General features: G+C 45.3%; 2 protein-coding genes across 4 annotated transcripts in view; both read right to left on the reverse strand.

Moving 5' to 3' along the window:
• Positions 1 to 17,518, reverse strand: part of rps2 (ribosomal protein S2) — a 371,318-nt gene that overhangs the window by 81,169 nt on the left and 272,631 nt on the right. The window lies entirely within an intron of this gene.
• Positions 1 to 17,518, reverse strand: part of rai1 (retinoic acid induced 1) — a 53,405-nt gene that overhangs the window by 2,890 nt on the left and 32,997 nt on the right. Inside the window, exons 2-4 of one of the 2 annotated variants that reach the window (XM_075453375.1) lie at positions 4,328 to 10,901; positions 4,038 to 4,131; positions 3,068 to 3,117 (exon numbers count right to left, since the gene is read on the reverse strand). In XM_075453375.1, the coding sequence (XP_075309490.1) occupies positions 3,068 to 3,117; positions 4,038 to 4,131; positions 4,328 to 10,822 (6,639 nt within the window). In that variant the 5' untranslated portion in view covers positions 10,823 to 10,901. The remainder of the gene's footprint in view (positions 1 to 3,067; positions 3,118 to 4,037; positions 4,132 to 4,327; positions 10,902 to 17,518) is intronic. The other variant, XM_075453376.1, reaches the window with a different exon arrangement.

Raw genomic sequence — 17,518 nt, forward strand, 5'->3', positions numbered from 1 at the left:
CCCAGGGCTGAATGCAGCCCACAGACCATCTCAATCTGACTCTTGATGCCTGCAAATGAAAAACACAACAAACACTACCTGTACTGGAAAAAAACAAAAGGATTTTGTTGATCATTTTTAGTGAACAGGGTGAAAATGCAGCCGATTTGCTTGATTTCAGTAGCGAATGCATTTAGAGTGGACAAAAAATACTCCCAGCCTATGGTTCTGATAGCAGAACCTGACGTAAATTGAAGGTTTCAAGAACGTGACTCCAAACATCATGTTTTCAAACCAATAATGGATATCTGCATGTTTTTATCTTGTCTCAACTTCACTACAATGTTTGATATTCCGTGTGTTTTGAATTGTACAGCATTCTCTGAGCAGACAGGCTCTATTACAAACTGGTCATTGTTTGAAAAAGAAGTTTTTAAAAAATGCAATTGTTTCCCTAAGTAACTGCTTCCCTAACTAAGTCAGTACAGTCCAGTGGAAGAAATGTTAAACACCCATGCTTTTGGGGGTCATGACATCATTTCTTGACATAATGATTTTTGTCCAAGATGTGGGCTTACAGGTAACCTGCTAATGAGCATTTATATATCATATATGCCTTAGCACTAGAAAATCAAAAGCTGAAGTTCGTGTTTGCGTGTGCATTTTTTCCCCCAGCTCTTCAGTGAACACAGGCTGAGGGAGAATTTCTGAGGGGGACCCATGGGTGGGGTACTCATGTGTATATGTATATATGTGTGTGTGTTTCCTCTTCCCTTTGATTAGGCTGCTCAACTTAAATTGGCTCAGCACAGGCTCACATACACACACGCAGACCTTTAGATCCCTTGGCTGATGACAGCTCTGCCTCAGCCTGCTAACAACAATCTCTCTCTGACTTGCTCTCTTGTTTCTCACACTCCGTTTCTGCTGCTTAGACGTGGGAGTTGAGGTGAAGGGAGGTGGGGAGAGCAGTAGAGAAGATGAGAAAGAAAGCGGGAGAATGGGATGAGGACGCATTAAGGGAAGACGACTGAAAATGGAAACGGGAGCTCATAGGAGATGAGAGGTGAACAAAGTGAGAGACCGAGGTAGCTGGAGCAGCAGGGGAGCAAAGCGGCAAAATAAGGCGAACAAGAAAAAAAAAGACGAGGAAAGAGAAGTAATGAGGGGAAGAAGTGGAGAGACAGAGACAGTAATGGTAGAGAGAGCATGTGGCGAGGATAGCAGGCAGGGATGGTGGGTGGGGTGTTTTGATCAGCAGCCAGCTTTTCATCCCCGTCAGTCTGCACAGAGGAGAACAGGAAGAAGAAGAGGGAAAGGGGGAGGAAAAGAGAGATGCAGAGATGGGAGGGAGGATGGGAGCCTACTGCCACTGCTGCCTCAATGCACTGCTGCTCTCTGCTGAATGTCAGCATCTCTAACTCTCCCCCTCCCCCTCGCATTTGACCTTCCTTTCTGTGCTGCAGTGTAAATTCATCACCACAAGATGGTGTTTATCCCACAGGAAAGCTGGGCATGGAGTATTAGACTGTTCATAATATTCCTAAACAACAATGAGCCATTGCAATCGCAGAAGTCCAAAGTCACAACAGAGGGAGTGACAGTAATACAAAAAGCAAACAGTAATGCTCTATTTAGACTGTTTGCCAAGTCACTTTGTGACTTGACAACAAAAAATCAGTTCAAGATGATACGCTGGCCTTCGTGAGTCACATATTGATATGGGCACTAAATGCTACTGTACAGTGCTTTTTTCTTATTGTCTCACACAAACTGATGCACTTTTTGTCCTGGAGTGTATTGCAAACGAAGTCAGAGTGTTTACATGAAAGTTAAAGGACTTGGAAGATGATTGGAGAGGAGTGTGAGGAGAGAAAAAGCGATAGGAAAAAAGGCCAGTGGGGGTGAAAATGCAGAGAACGGAGCGGATCGACCAGTGATCAATCAGAGCACACCTACTGCACATAAGATGTGGTATACAAAAGTGAGTACATCACAGTGTAGCATGACTTAAACATTAGATTATTCACTTGTAGGCTAAGTGGTAGGTATTTGCTCTCCTGAAGCAATACAATTGAACAGTTTGTAATTCTTCATTTTTTCCTCTTTGGTATCTTGTGCAATTTTGTCCGTGTGATATGGATTATTATATATTCCTCAGCTGAATAGGGTCATGGTGATGCTATATATGTCACTGTAGTATCAGAGGATTAACACAAAATGTCATCATTAAATCCATCTAAACTGATATAAATAATCTCAGTCTCATCTGACATTTAATCTAGCAGTTTTGTCACCAAGAGCAGGCAAGGTCTTTTTTTTTTCTCTAAGAAAGATTTTTTTTTTTTCTTTTTCAGTTGATGTTATGTAATATCTCACTATCTCTGAGTTGTTACAGATGCTCCAGTTTCCATTGATAACCCATCTACAAACTCTGGAACACAGAGAGTAAGAGCTAGATTGTAAAAGCGCTATGGCGGAATTTTAGAGGGGACAGCCGTTGCAGTTTACATTGGCTACAACTGTGTTTTGGCTTGTTTTATGTTGGTCATCCATCCATTGCTATCTTTGTGAGGTCTTACAATCAGCCTTTTTAAATTCCTCTTGCACAATTCCTTTCCATATGGAGCCATGATGCAGACATGCTGATAGAAGTAGCCCAAAATTGTGAAATTTCTACAGAAAGAACACATAGTTTTATAATTATCCTCTTGTAATTAGGGTACTTTTAAATCCAAAAGGTTATTAATCATGTCTCATTGATCAACTTCTGTGTCACGCCACAAAAATGATTATTAATGATGCAATTGTAAATCATCTGACATATAAGTTATACTGCCCAGGAATGTATTCACTTTGTACAGTTTATGTACACACAAATGTGTAAGATGTTGCCTGTGAAACTGCACATGGCATCGTTCAGAAATTTCTCTCAATCTCTTCTTCCTTTTATCTGCGTATGAATTTAAGCAGGATACTGTAATGATTTAGTCACTACACAGATTTCAAGATTTTAAACCTCATTGTAGACAATCGAAGGACTGATATGCGTTCATTCATTAATTCAGTGGATTTTTTTTTTGCTTACCTCATGTTTAGGACATTTGATGGAGAAATCATCCTCATGGAATGTGCAGCCTATAGGCAGTGAGAGAAAGGGGGAAAAAAAGGAGATAAGCTATAGACGATAACATGAAATCAAACACAAAGCAGGGGGTGGATATGCACAAAAGCCTTGAACCTTTATGTAAATGGAAAAAACCCATGTTAATGTCAGGGAGGAGAGCAAAAAAGAGGAAGCAAGAGAGAGGCTGTAACAGAGGACAGAATGAGTGGATGAGTTGCAGTGCAGGCAGGCAGATATGGCTGGTGCACTCAGCAGGATTAAAAAGAGCCTCGCTCTGCTCCCTGTGCTGGCTTGGCAGACGTGGCAGGCCTTCTAATCCTCACACTGTAGCTCTTTGGCATGAGGTTACACACAGACACTAACTTGCATTGATAACAACCAGGAACACACACACACACAAGCACTGAAGACATATATACGTAACACGGTTGTAAAATGCTCACAGGGAAGTATTTAGGCAAGCATTGCACACAGACTGTCGATGCATGCACCCACACCCACATTCAGTCCTTCCACAACAGCATGGATGGATGGAGCCACAGGGGTGGTGGTCAATAATGCACACAAACACGCCCTTCTCCCACTATCTCTCACCTTTTCTCTTACCCTTCTTTCAAACTCCCCCTTTCATCATCTGCTTTATTCAAAGCTCCCTCTCTCTTTTCGGTTTTGCTCTCCCTCAGCGCTCTCACACTCAATAATGTTACTCCTTGATGCTTTTTTCCCTTTTCATTTTACCCACATTCATTTATCTCCCCCTTTCTTTATTTCCCCTCTTTTCATTTTTCTACTTTCCTCATTGGTTTCCTCCCCGTTGCCCTTACAACCCCAGCTCACTTGCTTATTCACCTCCTAATTTCTGCTCCCCCTCCTTGGCTTTTCTTGCATTTTCAATCCGTTTCTCTGCTCCTCTCCCGCTGCGGTCTCTTACCTATCTCTTTGGCGCAGACATAGTGGTATTTATGAGAGCAGCCTCTCCAACAGCAGCTGAGGGACGCCCCAACAATCTGGCACTTGTAGCAGCTCTGAGGTTAGTCAGACAGATGAACATATAGGCCAAGACCAGTATAGAAACAAAGACATTGACCAATAGATGGACAAAGGGAGAAAACACGGAAAATGTCATCAGTTAGCTACAGCTTTAAAGTCAGTGCATCTCTTTTTACTTCTGTAAACATTTCAGAATATTCAAAGACCCAGAAGTAATAATTTCTAACTTACCGTTTGGGCTGAGTTGTTGGCAGCCTCCCTCAGTCCATATAGCCTTCCAGCTACCATGATTATCCCCTTGGTCCAGATAGTACAGTTTTCATGAGCCCAGTGCTCCTTAGCCTCTGCCTCCATTTGTAGCCTTTGAAACACGCTGTCATTGCCCTCTTGGTCCCCTGAGGCCCCTGTGCTAATGGTCTGGAGCTGCTTTATTCTCCTGAACCTCTCTCGAAGAGTTAATCTTCGTGGACCACCTTCACGACACAATCTCTCTGCTCTCTCTGCCCGTCGGTGGCGCCAGTGATGGTGCCTGCTACTGCTGGCCTCTTGAGAAGGTGCTTCTGTATTTCCCTCCTTTTCTGCATTCTTCTCGCCTTCATCCTTTGAGGAGGTACCTGGCTCTTCACTGGTGCTAGTATTGTTGTCAGTGGTCTTGTCTGACTGTTCCCTGAAGGATTCTGTGTGTGTGATAGACAAAAGTTTCCGTGGAAGGCTATCCTCTGTGTAGTAGGGTCCACACAAATCACCAAGGTCTTTGTAATTTGCTGGCTTTCCACACAGGCAACATGTCAAACACCTACCAATTAGTTTTTGATTTACCATCGGTCCTTGCAGCATGGCAGCAGTATGTGGAACTACCTTTGCAACTGTGAAAGGATTCCTCATTCTAAGTATGCCCTTTTTTCTACGTCTCTGAAATATTACTGCATCCTCAGGCTTATTGACTATGGCACACCAAGAGGAAAAGTCTCTGGAGTTGTTAATCCGTACATAAGGACAGAAAGAGAGTTTAGAATTTTGATGCACTGGTTTGCGTCGGATTCTTTTCACAGAAATTACTTCAGTTTGTTTTTCTGTTACTGACACGACAGGACCCACAACACACGTATCCTCTATTTCTGTATTCTCTCTGTCCCTTTCTTCATTTTCTGTCTCCTCCTTTTTTGCCTGTTCACATCCAGCTGCTCTTACTACTGCCTCAATTACCTCAATGGCATCTTTCATCCCAGGTTTTGGCCCAGGTTTTTTGTGGATCTTCACTGGCTTGCTAGAAATCTGCTCTGATGAGGTTTTGCTTCTTTTCCTTTTGGTTGGATTTGCTGATGGTTTTCGGCCTCTTCGTGGTTTTTGGATGAGTTCTGTACTGGCAACCTGGGGGGCTTCTATAATCTCATCGTGGCTAACTGACAGCGATACTGTGGACTCTTTAGGGGTCACTTTCTCTTCTACTCTTTCCTGTTTTTCTGCTGCTTCAATGTTTGTCTCATCAACTTCTGTCTCTTCTACTAGGGTCTGACCTTTTCTCTTCTTCCTCCTCTGTTTAAGGTGCATTTCATGGTTGTTTTTAATGGCCCTCTGCTTGGCTAGTCTTGGTGTTGTGACTATTAGGCTTCCAGCTTCCAAGGCCACCACTGAGGCATCTGTACTCTCCACCATGGCCCATCTCTTCCTTTTAGTTCTTGCGGATGTAGAAGCAGTGGTTGATAGACTCTCTGATGTCTGTTGTTTCCACTCACCTAGAGGCCCAACTTCTAATGGGGTCTCCACTGAACTTGAAACTTTATCATCCACGACACCCTGCTGTGTACCTGGTTTACTGTTTTCCTGTCTTTTCTCATTCTTATTAACAACCTCATCTTCCACCACATGTCTAACGGCCTCTGGTGTTGATTTCTCTTTTCTTGTCTCATGATTTTCTCTTTCCTCTGTCATATCCTCTTTTCTGACTGCCTCTTCTTGCTTCTTTACTCCCTCTTTTCCAGACTCTATCAACTCAGAGTTATTTATCTGAATAGATGTCTCACCTTCCTTTAAGACATGTTCAGACAAAGCCTTGGTTGTCACATCATCAGTTGGAGTGCTGTCTTGCTGGGGAGTTGGGAGGTGTTTCTTCGAGCTAGGAGATGTGATCTTCTGTACCATGGCCTCATATTTCTGCCCTCTGCCTTTCCGTGGTGGGAGAACTTTTGTCTTAGTCGGGCATTGAGGAGGCACCACAGGAACATCACTGATGATCTCAGGTCCACTGATGTGTGAAGGAGTGTCTTTGGTTACAGGAGTGACCACAGAGGTTTTCTTGGGTGGTCCCCGTCTTCTCTTGAGGCCTCTGATACTTTTCTCTGTAGGTGTAGGGACAACCTGTTCCAGCATGGTAGCTTGAGGGGCTGAGGTTTTTGGTTTTGCCTTTGGACCTCTCTTTTTCTTTAGCGATGTTGTACCCATTTCTAGGTTAGATTTCCTTTTCAGTAGAATGGATGTCTTTTCTTCAGATTGCTCAGGTCGGACCAGCAGTGCAAGTGGCGCTGGTGAGTCTCCAGGAACATCTGTTGTTTTGACTGCATCAGGACCAGCAGTTAAAAATTGTTCCAGGGCTATGGGCTCTTCTACCTTTGGAGAAACATTAACCACTTTAGTTTCTGTTATTATCTGGGTTTGAATGTCCTGTCTTATGATTTTCTCTTTTTCTTTAAGCAGTTTTTCCTGTGATGGCTTTCTGGATCTCAAGACCATGTTCTTACTCTCCTTTTCTGGTGCTTTCACCTCATGGTGTGCTTGTTCGTCCTCTTGTATTGGTTTTATATCCTGAATTGTCTGGGTAAGAGGTGTTTGTAGGCTCTTCCTACCCCTGCTTTGCATTCCTGTTAAATGTTGAATTGTGCCCTCTTGTTGCACTAATTTTGCTTTAGAAATTGAACCTTTGGGGCGACCCACTGAGACCTTGACAGGCGCAGTGTCTGCGAGTGACAAGACATCTCCAGACTTAGGTCCTACTTTTGGACTTGGCTTTAGGCCTGGTTTTGGACCAGATTTTGATCCAGGCTTTGGTCCAGGTTTGGAACCTGGTTTGGGCCCTGGTTTCCGTTTAACATTGGTCTCAATAATTTGTGACAGTTCCGTTTCATTTGGCACAGTTTTTTGTCCTGATTTAGGTCCTGGTTTTGGCCCAGGTTTTGGTCCAGGCTTCAGAGCAGGTTTTGGCCCTGGCTTTGCTACTGATTTAGGCCCTGGTTTTGCTGCTGGTTTTGGCCCAGGCTTTGAACCAGGTTTGGGGCCTGGTTTTCTCTTCCCATTAGGTTCAGCTTTAAGCGGCATATCCTGTGCATTAAAGGAGCGAGTGCACATCCTTGAACAAAAACTATCTGTCAGCATTTTAGGAGTCTGGCTCACAACAGAATCCTGGTGACCAAGGTTGGTTTGATCCAATAATAACACAGTCTTGCTTTGAGGCATGCTTGGTTTTTGTGTAGGTGAGTTGGTTCCTTCCTCCTCCTTTTCTCCCTCCCTCTCCAAGCTTAGTTGTCGCCTCATTCCCACACCTGAATGCATGATTCTTCTTCTGCCCCTGGCATGTTTACGTCCAAATGCCCTTGGCTGAGCAGACGGTGCCACTGGCTCTGGTTTAGTCAGTGGGGTCACAGCACTGGCACAACTGATGCCTGGTTCTATATCATCATCACCTTTTTTTGGAGAAGGTGGAGTGTCTGCCCAGGAAGGGGCTGAGGGGAGTATTGACTTCCCTGGCAGCTGAGGAGAGTCTGGCTCCAGCACTTTAGCATCACTGTGATCAATATGATCTCTAGCCTGAGCTGGAGGGGCTGCCTTGTCATTAAGAGCAGAGAAGATTGGCATAGCAGACTGAGGCTGAGGGGCAGTGTCACCAATGGCAGATTCCCTTGTAGAAGCATCTGCTGCTGCAGTTACTGCTGCTGTATTTGGATGGGCAGGTATCCCACCAAAGTCATTGTCAGTATTAAGATCAGAACTCTGACTCTCTGTTCTGCTGCAAAGGTCTCCTGAAGGTTTCTTTTGGCTCTCTCTATTATTCATGTGCTCCTCAGTGGATGAATGGCTCACTTTCTCCTCTTCCTCTAGCTCCTCCCTAACCTCTTTAGACAAAAGAGGGGAAAAAGAACCTTTCTGATTTTTCTGTATTTCTTTTTGTTCTTCCTCACTAGTCTCTTCATCTCCTCTCCCCGCCTCATCTCCCCCTTCTTCATCCTCCTGATCTCTGCTATCTCTCTTGTCTGAGTTGCAGTCTTCCAAAGATTGAACTTGAGGGGTTGGAGAGGTGTTCTCTGAGCTGTCGTCCTTCTCTGTGGAATATTGATCCTGTTCAAAGTCACTCCTTGAAATAAAAGGCAATGTTTTCATAGAGCTCTCAGATGCAGTTGGAGATTCTGATTTGAATGCTTCTGGTTTGATCTCTTGACCAAAGTGATCTTTGTTGCTGGACTCGGCTGGTGACTGTTCTACTGAGTCTCTTACATCAGGGTTATATTTGCTCTGGACTTCTTGGTACACTGTGTCCTCATAGCAATAGCTTTTTTCTGTCATCGGTGTGTTTACTTTGTTGTATAAAGCCGGGCATTTTTCTTCATCTGACCATTTCTCTAGCTTCTCTGTGAATTGACTTGTATCTGAATCCCTTTCAACGTCAAGAGTTTTTTCTATTGTTACCTCCTCTTTGTCACCTGATTTCTCTGTCCAAGCTGTTTCTTCAAAATTCTCTTTGACAGGCTCATTGATATGTTGTATCTCTGATGGGGATTCTCTTTCTTGCTTCAAAGGACTAGGGATTGTAAGGCTTGTTGGAGATGTCTCATCACCAAAGCTCTTCACTGGAGTACTCATGCCATCTCCACCCTGCCCCGTCTGACATCTGTTGGGGTCAGGGGTAAGGTTATGCAGACCTGAGTCTCCTGATCTGGTAGACATATCATCTGGAGATGCCATGGAGCATGAGGAGGCTGTATCCAGACTAAGTTGTGTATTGTTATGGGCTTGGGCTGGGCTTCTGCCCTGGCCAAAGTAGTAGTATCCCCTGTCCAGTGGTTCATCACTACTGCTAGAGTAGCCACCTTCATGGAGTTCCATGGGCAATGGCTGGTGCTGTGGGGTGGAGTAAGGGTCCTGCACGGGGCCCCCACCTACACTAGCAGCACTATCTGGATATGGAGGACTTTTGTACTCTTCACCTTTCTTGGAGGATGCTCCACTTCCAGCACTACTGTTGCTCCCGCCGCTGCTGCGCTTGCCACCTTTTTTGTTTGCAACCAGTGCCTCTGAAAGCAGTAGTTGTTGGACATTGTTGGAGATGTTCTCCACCTGAGAGGTGAGTGCATTCAGGCTCCACAAGCTGGGGTTTGACAATAGCTTCTCTGAGAAGCGTTCTTTCATGGTGGGGACTTGAGGTGTGGTTGTGTAGCTGTGGGGGGCTGCATGGGGTACATTGGGTGAAGGGTGTGACCGTGGTGGCATCAACATCGGGTTCGTGCTGGCTTGCTCCTGCATACCAGCTGAAGAGGATGATGAGGAGGAGGCTGTTCCAGGGGTCATGGGTGGTTGGCCATACTGGAATGACTCTGGATTGGTCATTAATGGTGAGGGGGTGGAACTGTATGAGGGTGAACGCCCTACAGAGCGGGCAGGAGAGTGGCTTGAGGAGGGGCTACAAGTCTGATAATACTGTTCTGGTGATCTGACGGGCAGCTCTGAAAGACAGTAGTTTTGCTGGGGTTGGTTGTAGTGTTGATATTTAGGATGGGGTTCTTGGGGGTTGGTCATTGTCTGTAAAGAGGGCTGCTGTTCATATCCCCTAGAGGGTGGCTGCTGGTAACCATAACTGTTCTGTGTTGACCTGTACCCCCCCTGCTTTAGATTGCTGTGGTTGCTCATTTGTCTGCCATACTGGGAATTCGGAGGGATGTTGTAACCTTTGTAACAATGGGGCATAGGACTACACTTTTCCATGTATGACGATGGAGAGGGGGAGTGCTGCGGGTAGTGCAGGTGACTTTGAGGGTACATAAGAGGTGAAGGGGCAGGGTTAGGAGGGTGGGGCTGGTGGAGAGGGCTAGTATAGTTAGGGGCAGATGGCTGGTGGCACTGGCTCTGGGTGTGCGCCAGCATGTTCGGATCAATGTACTGGGAGGAGCCAGATGCAGGGGTGCCACCAGCCTCCAAACGTCCCACTATCTCCTGGTCATACTGTGCTAATTGACCTGGGTCCTCCCACTTCTGCTGGAGGTGACCCTCACTCATGTACTGGGCTGAATAATTCCCAGGGCCCATGTGGTTGCTGTAGGCCCCAGGACCCTGCAGATGCTGACTGGGGCTTGGTGGGGGCACTTTGCTCCCTCTAAACGATTTCTTGGTGTGTGAAGCCGCAGAGCCCCCATTTCCATTCCCATTCCCTCCACCATTTCCTGGGTAACCAGCATAGGATTGCTGGCTGTAACACTCCTTGGGTCCTCCTCCAATTCCTGCTCCTGAAGCTGGAGGCATGCTAGCTGTGTTTGCCAAGGAATGGGCCTCATAGCTTGACCTGGTGTGCCCTGGGCCTGGGCCTGGGCCTGGATGTGGACCAGGTCCTGGGTGCGGATGCTGGGGGTGGGGATGATGTGGGTGTTGCCGGTAGGTCTCAAGGCGGGATAATTCATGGGGCTCCTGCTGGTAGCAGGGTTGGTTGCTGTGGTAACCACCGCTGCGCTCACGGAAGGACTGCATAACTCACTCAGTCTGTAGCCAGAGCAGGGAGGGGGAGGTGAGGTAAGACTGGGATTGGGGGAAGGGGGGGTCAGGGGCTCTAAAGGTAGGGACAGAAGGAGAAGAGAAAAAGACAAGAAAATGTGAGGGTTAGTGCTGTTGAGCCTGGGGTTTAAGCATATTGCATTTAATGCTTTGAAATTCAGTGTCTATCCTAACATTCACCTCAAGTAAAAGTACAATTCTCCCACTCATTGAGAAACACTGAGACTGACCCTTATATTTTTACGCAAATTGTCATCCATAATTATGTTAGTATTATTTTATTGAACGCTAGGTGTATGTTGCAGTCTCAGCTGTAAGAGAGGTAAAAAGGCCATATCTAGGCCTATATATTTATCTTATAAACAAATCTTATGTGTATCTGTGGGGAAATGTAGGGGTACATAAGCCTGGTAACTGTTCATAGCCTGCAGTCCATTACATAAAGATGACATCTGAAGAGTATGTTGGATCACAACACTGTCTCCCTGTTCAAACTGAACTCTTTATGTGAGAATCACAACCAGCTTATTTTTTTCCAGCTGATTTTGAAGAAGGCAGTACAGTACTCATAACTGTTTTGATTTTTTTTCTCAGATTCTTTTTAACCCCTCTCAGATATTACAATTTATTACTTCAACTAGCAATGCAAGCAGAGTTTTTTTTTATTCATTTGGTCAGTTTAGCTCTCCTCTCCTCTCGGCTGTCTCCTGATCAGATGCAAACCCAATTTCCTCTGAGGGAGAGCAGGAAGTGTTACAATGTGTGTCTGTGTATATGCTGTCAGTACACCGGCAGTGGTGTCCCAGAGAGTTTATGTTTGTTGTGCGTAGTGTGTCTCTTTCACTATGTGACTACATGTAGAGACTACAATCTTTTGCCTACCTGTGCATGTGAGTGTGTGTGACGACTGCATTTATACAGAAGAGAAAGGAATAGAGGAGGGGTGGAGTGTTCCTGCTCTATAAAAGGAAAAGAGTCACCTGGAGACAGAGGACTGAGCTTGTGTGTGTGTTAGTCAGTTTCAACACAATATCCCAGCATTCAACCCACCCCAGGGAAAGTGGTGCATCCCACCAGATGTACAGCCGCATTATTAATCTCTGAAACACACAGTGAGTGTGTGTGTATGTGTATGTGATGAGGGAAAGCAGTGTGCGAGTGTTGCAAGCATTCAGTCTTGTGTGTGTAAGCCTAAATGAGTTTGTGAGTGTGTGTAGGCCTGTTTGTGCTTCACAGTGCAAATCTACAGCTTTTGGCAGTATATCCACACAAACACACTCACTTTCATAGACAAATACACACAAATAAATTTGCGTGGTGACTCGTTGTTCCCCCTTCTACCTTCCTATCTCCCTTGTCTCCAGCTCACTGCTGCTTCACCAGACGTGATATTTAGACATATGTGTGTGTGTGTGTGAGAGAGTGTGTGTCTGAGTGCATGAGCGTGTGAGGATACTTGTTCACACAATGACCTAAATACCGGTAAGACACTTGTAGAGGAGAAAGAGTGGGACTCTTTCAAACCAGGCTTGCAAGACAGGTGGACTATGATACATTACTTTTTGAATGCAGTACTGTAAGACCATACAGCTTTGTGTACTTTTGCGTGTGTTTCTGTCATATCTGCCCCTCTCCACAATAGCCCACTCTGAGGAACAGTTAATTGGATTTTTCACTGATTGTCCTTTGCTTAAAACAAAGCAAATGAACCAAAGAAACCCTCTCCCTTGTCAATTTACTTCACCTCTGCTTCAGTCTTTTCTCTTAAACGCATACATGTGTGTATAGTGCTGTCGACATTCACGTCACGTCTCCTCTCCACCTCCACGCTGCACCTCCTCCATCCACTGTTATCTTCCACAGAAAACCCTTGCATTGTAGAGTCGTTCCACTGCTGTATTTGTGGATGCACTACGTCTGTGCTTAGTAGGGCTACCCAGAGAGAGGGGGGGAAGAAGCATACATGCTGAGATCACCGAATCTTCCCTGTTGATTTGTCTGTCCATCTGTTTGTCTGTCTGTTAGGTAGTGTTTGCATTGATTTTGCTGCTGCTTGAGCACAGAGGAGGGATGAAGGAGAGGCAAACACACATATTGCTCACTGCCTGTCTTTCGTTCACACTTTCACATCTACACGCCCCCAACACACACACACACTCAACAAGACACATACATTTCTCTTGCTGTTTATTATATGTGTTTCTTTTTATGTTGTCCTCATTTTTTCTTTAATTCTCCTTCCGACTAAACTAACTGTCCTTTTGGATCTGTCAACACAGCATTAAAAAACATTCTCTTCCCTTACTCCTCCATCTCTCTCTCCTTCTTCTTTTTGTCTTCACTTTTTCCCGGATAGAGAAGCGAACAGCAATGAGAGGGGAAAAACAACAAGGAGTTGGGGGTCTAATGGAGAGAGAAAACAAGCTAAATCAGTCGGTGGAGGAAGAGATGGAGGGTCTGGGATGCAACAGCAGGGAAGGAGTGATAGAATGATAGGTTTGATGAGGAGGAGGACGAGGAGACGGGATGCAGAGGACAGAGGAGGATAGATGATTTACTGCGTGGGCTTTACAACCTAGGCTCCTGGGAAATATGAGCTGTAGCAAATGCCACACATAATCTTTACACACACTGGGGCCTGTGCATGCAAAATTGTAGGCTGTGAACAAGTTTTTCAAGGTGGTATGGTTCATAATTAGTAAAAGGCTTCTGCTCCACAGCCAAGCGTGAGCTGCTAGAGGAGTGATTGATTACAAAGGTTGCATCCTGCTTCTTATCAAAGCAGCTCCCCACTTCTTTATTGTCATCAATTGTAGTTTAAATGTCTGTGTTCTTCCTCATACCCAGGAGGACCTTTTCATCTTGAGCATTAGAATGTGTCTGTTTCCTGGCAAAATATTGTTGGGACGGAAGGATAGACGAAAAAGAGGGAAGGGAAGGAGAGAAGGGTGAATCTGATTGTTCCGCTGGATGGCTCATAATGCGCAGAGCTGTGACTGGTCACAATCCCCCCCGTTCATTCTTTTTTTATCCTCTCTTCCTCTCTTTCATCACATCATCTTCAGAGGCAGCTTGAGATGGGATTTATCTCCTTTCTCGACACATACACACAAAAAGGCAGAGAGACAGCTCGCTCGTTCTGTCAACTCTGTTTCTGAAGCACTTTTGCTTCAAATCTTTTTCCTGCTCTCTGTCTGTCTGATACCAATAAACACGCACATGCAAATGCACAAATACACACAAGTGGAGGCACACAAAGTAGAGGCACATGGAGTGGAGGGATGGAACGTCTCCCTGTGTGTTTACCTCCCCAGTCATCCTGGTTAATTATGCATGCAGAAGCAGTTTGCTGGGGAGATGGAGCGGCCTGGGAGGAAATGCACACACACACACACACACACACGCACTCACACATCCCATCACACGTTCACTAAAGGTGGCACTTCACCACCACCACTAGAATCATTCCAGCACGACCCAGCACCACACACACTAAAGCTAAACTCACATGCTTCTTGACAACCTGGCTATGCACTCAACCAAACCAAGCACGCCATGCTCCCTGCCTCCCCTTCTCTCTTCCAACACACACACACTCATGTCTAACACATTTGCCTTAACACACTGCTTAACACAGCGTGCTCAAAAATAACACTGCAACCCGCCCTGCCTCTGCTCCCAATCAGTTCACTGCAATCCCCTTCCTAATTATACACACTTCAGCATGATGCAGAGAGCATCCAGATGCCTCCGACTGTCACCCTCCCTCTTCAGATTTCCTGTGTGTATCCTCCCCTCTCTGTGGGTACTGTGCCCTTATACTTGACAACCTCAGGTTCAACGCAGTGGACAGACATGCAGGCCGATGGAAAGGCAAATACACAACATCCTTCTGTCTCTCTCACTCTCTCTCCTCTTCTGCAGTGTCTGACCAGACTGTGTGGGTGGCTTCCTACCCGAGAGAGAGGCTTGGGAGATTGAGGAAGCCAATATCTGCTCCGACATTTGTCAGTGTCCCGTTGTCATGACACTCAGCTGGAGGTCATGGGGGGTCACCACCAGCCAGTCACATAGATTATTGGAAGACATATAGAGGGGGCGGGGATGTGTCACAGACGCTCACAGACAGACAGGCAGACAGATGTCGATTAGAGGCCACTGGACAGCTAGCAAAAAAATTCGATCTGAAGACTGGCAGTGTGAGAGTAATGTGTGCATAAGCAATTAATAGTGTTCAACAAGCAAATAGAAAAAGGAAATATCATTTTAACACAGCTGTCCTCCCCCAGTCAATCTTCATAAAGCACAAACAAGAATGCCGAAAGCATCTGAATGAAGTCTACCTCACTCAGAATTAGAAAAATGTCTCTTCCCCAGGCAGATGTAGGAGACCATTTTGTTTCTGTGAGGGACGCCAGATAATGTTAGGTCTGTGTGTTTGTGTGTGAGATATTGTTTAAACTTGTCCCTTAGGTTTGGGGATGACTCATTGGCATTCACACACACTACTTCATCACAGATGTAGATGACACGCTAGACCCAAATGTCTGCACATACACAAAACCATAAACACCAGCCGCGCACTCTACGCAGACATACTTAAATTTTATTAGCTGATAGAGGAGATGGGAGAACTCATGCCTGCAGGAACACAGATAGATGCACTGCTGGAGCTTCAGCATGAAAGAATGAATAAAGGCCAGAGGAGGAGAGGTGGATGTGTCTGTCTGTGACAGCTCTTAAACCAGGAGGGAATCCAGATTTGCTATACAACAATATTTTCTCTCTATCTCTAAAAAATAAAAAAGTGCATTCATTAGAGGCAAATTGTGTTTCTATTTCTTCTTTTTTGCCCTTCTTGCTCATGTTGGTAATGTCCAGTGACCTTTCACAGAGGTGCAACTCCACAGAGGGGCCACGAGAGAAATACGACAACAACAACAACAACAGGGTCTATGGTCACTATAGTAACCACAGAGCAGCAGTGCCACCCACTGACGTTGGAAACTCAAATATGCATATGTGGAGAACCTGAATGTCGCTAACATTTAGTGTGAATGAGTGCACTTTTAAAAGGTGTATTTCAAGAAAATGAGACAGAAAATGTGCCAATAACGATCATTTGGCATTGTGCTGGTAATCAGAATTGATTTTTGGAAGCAGGTGCTGAAACTGAACATTTCAGAGAATATGTGTCTGGAAGTGCTGCAACTTTGTAGAGTGAGAGAAATTTAGTATATTTCAAACATTAGCGAATGTAAACCTACCCTAGACCCCCCCCCCCCCCCCAAATAGAGTCACAAACCTGCAAATGCGCATGTAAATGTGGTTTAATTGCATCCTGGATAGAAGACTCACAGCTTAAGTGAACACCATAGACCACGCGTGTTAGTTTGACAAGTTGTGTTGAGCATGGGTTGTTCCTAACTGCATAGGATATCTGCAGATTCACTGGTTTACCTCTCAGAGAAAAGGCAGAGAAAAAGTTTACTTTTGCTCTTACTCTTGCTACTCTTGTCTTCACAATCCAATCAGCTGCATGACATCAGCATTGAGGGGGGCTCATTTGGAAAACAAACTTCAATTCTAGTCTTCTGTACGCAGATCACTTCAAAGACATACAAGGACGTAACACAGAATCACTTCAGTTTGGTACTGCACAATGGCCAAGAGATGAGCCTGTAGGCAGTGAAAGGACAAATCCTGAACACCCATTTCTTTGTCCACCGTTTTTGCTTTTTCCCCCCCAGCCTTCTATAGCCTTGACCCAAAATCATTCAGCCGTTCCTTGTTCTGCTCCTCCACACAACTGTCATTTATCTCTCTTTTCAATCTATCTTTTCTTTTTGTCTCTCCCTCCATCTTTCAGTGCGGTCACCTCCAGCCGGCAGCTGGCGAGCGCTGCCCTTTGAAGGACTAAACCTGGCTTTGTTGACATGGTAACGGAGTGATGAGACGGGTGAGGATGGAGAGGGGTTGAGGGATGAGCGATGGAGAATGGCACACACGCAATCAAGCACATACACATCTGTCTTTTTCTAGCAGAGGTTGTCGTGGATACTTGGGCATGTGACAAGAATCAGAAGAAAGAAAACTGATTGCTCATTCCCTGTTGTGTGTCCTTGTGTTTTTGTGCAAGAGACTTAGTGTCTGTGTGAAAGCAGGTGATGGCAAACGTGAATCAATTTCAGCTTGTGGAAGCGTTTACTAATATGCACCCATACGTGTGAGCAGTTAGCATCAAAATGTTTGTATGTGTTCGTGGGAGCGGGCTTGATTAGAGCTTTAATGATCGAGCTTGACTGTCTGCAACACTCCTGCAGTGTTTTTTTTGTGTGTAAGTTTGCGTGTGTGTGAGGGCATTGGTGGACTCTGCGTAACCTCCCTTGGTGCGGATGGAGTGAGAAACACAGCCACACAAGGAGAGCAACAAAGAGAAAGAAGTGGTCTGTGAATTAATGTTCCTACAGTGCAGATCACCTCACCCATTCCCGCACACTTTTCTGGTTCTATTTTTCTCTTTCATGCACACCAACACGCACACGCACACTCACACAAATACACACACACAAGGGAGTCGGGGTCTTGTAAAGCGGGCCGCACATCTACTTGATATTCCATCAGAATCCTCCATCAAAGAAGACGGTGGAGCAGGAGAAAGAAATGATAAAG

This window comes from Odontesthes bonariensis, chromosome 21, assembly GCF_027942865.1.
Source record: "Odontesthes bonariensis isolate fOdoBon6 chromosome 21, fOdoBon6.hap1, whole genome shotgun sequence".
Taxonomy (NCBI): domain Eukaryota; kingdom Metazoa; phylum Chordata; class Actinopteri; order Atheriniformes; family Atherinopsidae; genus Odontesthes; species Odontesthes bonariensis.